At 37.0% G+C, this 4,656-nt stretch overlaps 1 protein-coding gene across 1 annotated transcript; it reads right to left on the bottom strand.

Annotated features, from left to right (window-relative positions):
• Positions 1–3,137: 3,137 nt before the first annotated feature.
• On the bottom strand, positions 3,138–3,974 carry LOC146735679 (uncharacterized). Its single transcript, XM_085506002.1, has one exon. The coding sequence runs from the start codon at positions 3,972–3,974 to the stop codon at positions 3,138–3,140; it is 837 nt and encodes a 278-aa protein (XP_085362128.1).
• Positions 3,975–4,656: the final 682 nt, after the last annotated feature.

Genomic DNA, 4,656 nt, shown 5'->3' on the forward strand with positions numbered 1-4,656 from the left:
TTGCAACCCCGTTGATGTATGAGTTCGTAGCCACTTTATTTAGGTTAATTGTTGTTGAAAATTCACCAGTAATTTTTATTAATTTGAATTGCTTATTAATTTGGAACCGAATTATTGTTTAACAACATGTAATGTATCATTTTGGGTCAGTTATTGAAAACAACTTAATTATATTTTGTGAACTACAGTAAATACTGGAAAATATTTCATTTTTATGCTATCTATGTTTTGACAATTTAATTTGTTGGTATCCATGGTGATGAAATTTTTGCACTTTCCTTTGTCTCACATGAAAATAAATTGATTTAACACATTGAAAGCAAAAGTCAAGATTGTACAAAATAAACCTGCAGAATACTTTACATATTTTTTTTTTTTGAAAATCAGATTAAGCGATGTAGCAGATGCTATGTTAAGTCTATTTTATAGGCCATTTCCCGCTCACTGCAAGATCCTGCTTCATGTGTGAAATCGAACACAGAAATAGGACAAACAAAGGTCATAGCATTGTAGTGATGCCGTGGGATTTGACAAACAAAAAAGTATTTTGGAGTAGTTGCACACTGTAATAATGTGCTATACACATTTAATGTTGGTAAATTTTGATGAAGTAAGGGGATTGTAAATTGCTTGTTTGTTTGTTTTTAACGGAAGACATTCCGAAGACGTGCACCTTGCACGCATTATGCTAGATCTCGGTGTGAACAGAAAATCACTTATTGGTAAAAAAGTTAAAAAAAGAATTTATAGAAAAATACATAAAAGGTTGCAACAAAATTTTAGCAATAAATTATTTTATTGAATGGATTAATAATGAAAAGTATACAATCACAACGTAGTGAGAACATCTGATATCTCATTAAATTGCTGATGGGCAGGATAGAACATTATATTCTGTACTTCAGTGCAAAACTGGGAGATAATTTCCTGCTAGATGTCAGATTCTTTCTCTAGATCTCTGCTTTCATTTTTGTCAGTGAAACTGTCAAGTCTTGATGAAAACTGATTCCAGGGCGGAAAAACTAGAGACAAGTATTGTGCAGTGTCAGATTGTTTTTAATGAACATGTCATTTTTTCATGATTAATTGTGAGGTCTTTGTGTTTATTACACATGCGCTTCAGATTTTTATATTTTAAGTATAAATATATAAAAAAATTATTCTTATGATTCCTGATTTAACCTTTAACCCTATTATTAATAATATATCAGATACATAAATGGTAAATGTTTGCTAAACCTCGACATATCTTTCCTTACTAAACTTTGATATAAAATTCTGAGATAGTAGCTCTGCCAGTCATTAAGTAGATTTTATGACTGTTAAGAGCAACCCAATATGCAATATATCAGTTTTAAATGTTTACCATTCTGCTGTCTGTTAACATGAACTTTTGAACTTTGTATGAGTATGTTTTAATTTATGTTCATGTACAGACATAAACCTCGTGAGTAAATTACTGAGATCCTGGATGTGGGTGTGGGCAGGATGTTTTACTGCAATATTTGCATTTATCCATGTATTATTATAAGGAATATTAATAATATAATTTAGTTTTTTTCTGAATTGATAATATATATCACCCTTTTGCTGGGAGAATAGATCAGTATTATGTATTTATGTGTTGAACATTATCATGCACTAAAGTAAAAACATTTTGTTTTAGTGAGATTTAAAGTGTATACATAAATAACAGTAATTTATTCATGCTAAGCATTAACAGCTCATTTGCATACTAGTAAGTTCTTCTGGTCGAGTATTTATAAATGTAAATATTTTTTAAATTACACATTTTGGCTTTCACACAACCTCTATTTTTACATCAAGTATTAATAATATTATGGTTGCACATTTATGGATTTACCATCGTGCTTGCATCAAATATTCAAAAATGCAAATGTGATGAATGCGTATACGCAGGTTAATTGGATAGAGCTGTATTCTATGCTATAAGTAGATAATAATTGCATAGACTGTAATTGTGGTCACACAGATAATGTTGTTCATCGAAAAGAACATTTACCTCGTCTTTAAATGAACTGTCAAAACTAGGCTAAGTCAAAGAAGTGATAGACAGAGAATAAGGTTGGGCAGTCAGGGACTGCTGACGATAATTTATTTATAAACCGGTGCTTGGTTGGCGCATGCGCAGAAGCCACCATATGAAAAACCCCAAAGACCCCATAAGGGGACAGTAGTTAGAGGTTGAAAGGTAGGTTATTGGTGAAGCTAGTTAAATGTAGGAATTTGAAATCAACAGGAAACTTGTCTAAATAATCTAAATATGATGTGCTTTTCCAATCACCCATCACACGAACCACTTCTCCTGGAATCCCATTGCATAAGGCCCATGTAGCCCCTCCTCTGCGAAAACTGTGCCCTGAGTACTCATTAAGGGGGAGCCCCAGAGAACAGAGATATGTAGATAGTCTGCGTCAAAATTGACCTGGGGACATGGGTGGGAAGGAGGGTGGCTCAGGGTGGCAAAATACAGGCCCAATGGCACTTGCTTCGTGGGTAGAAGCGAGGGCTGCCAAAAGTGCTATAGCAGGACAGAGTGGGTGGGGTACGATATGTGGTATAGGTATCGAGAGCTGACGTTGCTGAAATTGAATGGTTTTAGACCACCGTACTTGGAGAATTAAACCCCGGGGATGGAGCAGGATGTCATCGCGTGATAAGTGCTTGCCATGAATGAATACACCAGAGACAAGGAGGTTGGATAGCCTAAAAAGACCAAAGAAAGCACACACACATACATTGTACTGCCCAAAATACTTGATCAACTGGCATAGATAAGTCCAATGAACTACGGAGCTTAAGCAAAATAACTGGTGTGATAGGAAGTTTGCGCTTAGGTGCGTCTCTAAGGGTACGCTTAACACCCCTAAGAATTGAGGTAATTAACCAGTTATCCGATAGAGGATTAGCAAAACCTGATTCTAAATGGATTAACTTAACAATATTTAAATACTGCCTGACTGAACTGAAACTAAGACGTTGCGAGAGAAAGGCAATATAGCTAACTGGATAGCCCATGGAGAAGCAAAAACGAACGTAAGAATTCCAGTGGGATCAATAGGCTCGTTTGGTATTTAGAGAAAAAGTAGCTGCTTGGAGCTGCACCACACCCTGGTCTAAAGCTGACTCTGTATTTGCCACTTGTCGATCTGCTGGGATAAATAATTAAGGGAACGATCAGAAGAGAGATGGCCATGCAGGTCCAGAGAAGTGATTAGGTTGAACGACGTGCGCATAAATTGAGTAGATAGTTTATTAAAACGTGACAAGCAATTTGGCTCATGGAGCCGGGAAATAGCATCTGGTAAACAGTTGTTAACTCCTGGAATATGTAGTGCCATGAATTTAAAATTGAAATGATTTGACAGCCAGAAAATCTCGCGTAAAGCCTGCATGACCAGTGAATTTCTACAGGTTCCTTTGTTAATAATGGCCATTGCAGTAGTGCTATCTGTGTAAACAAGTAGTAATTTATTTGCCCAACAATGAGACCAGCGCTTGGCGGCTACTAAGAAAGACAGAACTTCCTTGAAATTAATGTGTAGGGGTGCGGCTTCGGGCCAGTCAATGTCCCAGTTAACATACTGCCAGTCTCCCCTGTAGAAAACACCTGCTCCCATATTTGAGGCATCCATGGCCATGGATGTCTCTGGAATGGGATGATACCAGAAAGAACGATGATTAAAATTCGAGAGAAAGTGGAGCCACCACTGAATATCTCCCTGAAACTCGCGATTGAGTCTGCATTTGTGGTTACTTGCTTTAAGTTTACTAATCGCATCCAGGACCCTATGGAGGAAAGTTCTACCTCCATGGACTACCTGTGCTGCCCAGTTTAGCTTGCCTGCTAGCTGCTGAAGTTGTCGTTTAGTTGCTCGCCGTTTTAAGGAAAACTCCTGCAAATTTTGGAGAAATTCCATTTGTTTATGCCTAGGTAGGGCTACGGTGCCCATCCTGCTATCTATTTCAATGCCCAAAAAGGTTATCTTTTTGTACCGGCCCCTCAACTTTTTTCCAACTAATGCTGAATCCAAGTTGTCTGAGTAACGATAATGAAGTATTAAGGGCTAATTGACAAGTATAAAAAGTATAGAAATAACAAGAAAATCATCAAGATACACTACAATAAAATTAAAACCTCTACGGATCATCATTCGTTTCGCAGCTTGTGTGATTGCATTAAAAATTTAAGGGGAGCATTTAGCTCCAAAAGGTACCCTGGTATCATTCATTTAGGTATAGTTATTATGGTTAAAAAATTGCCATTTAAGCCCAGTTGCCTGATAATCATCAGGATGAATACGCACAGAGCGGTAAGCGCTTTTCAAATCTACCTTCGCCATATAATAATTATGCCCAATAACATGCAACGCATCCTTCAATGTCTGATATTTGAAAGGATCATGTGTAGCATAGTCGTTTAAAGCTCTACCAGGGGGGGCGGCTACAGTCATGGATTAACCGGATTTCACTTTTGCTCTTGGGAATGGCTCCCAAAGCACTGACAATGGTCGGTTTCTTGGAAGTGGTGATATAATGACCATGGTAAATTTCATGTTTAATTTGGGTCTCCACCAAAGGACGAAGTAACTGATCAGTGGCTGATGCATAATTATGAGTTTCAGCAGATTTGAA

This window comes from Saccoglossus kowalevskii, chromosome 12, assembly GCF_978046115.1.
Source record: "Saccoglossus kowalevskii chromosome 12, keSacKowa6.1, whole genome shotgun sequence".
Taxonomy (NCBI): domain Eukaryota; kingdom Metazoa; phylum Hemichordata; class Enteropneusta; family Harrimaniidae; genus Saccoglossus; species Saccoglossus kowalevskii.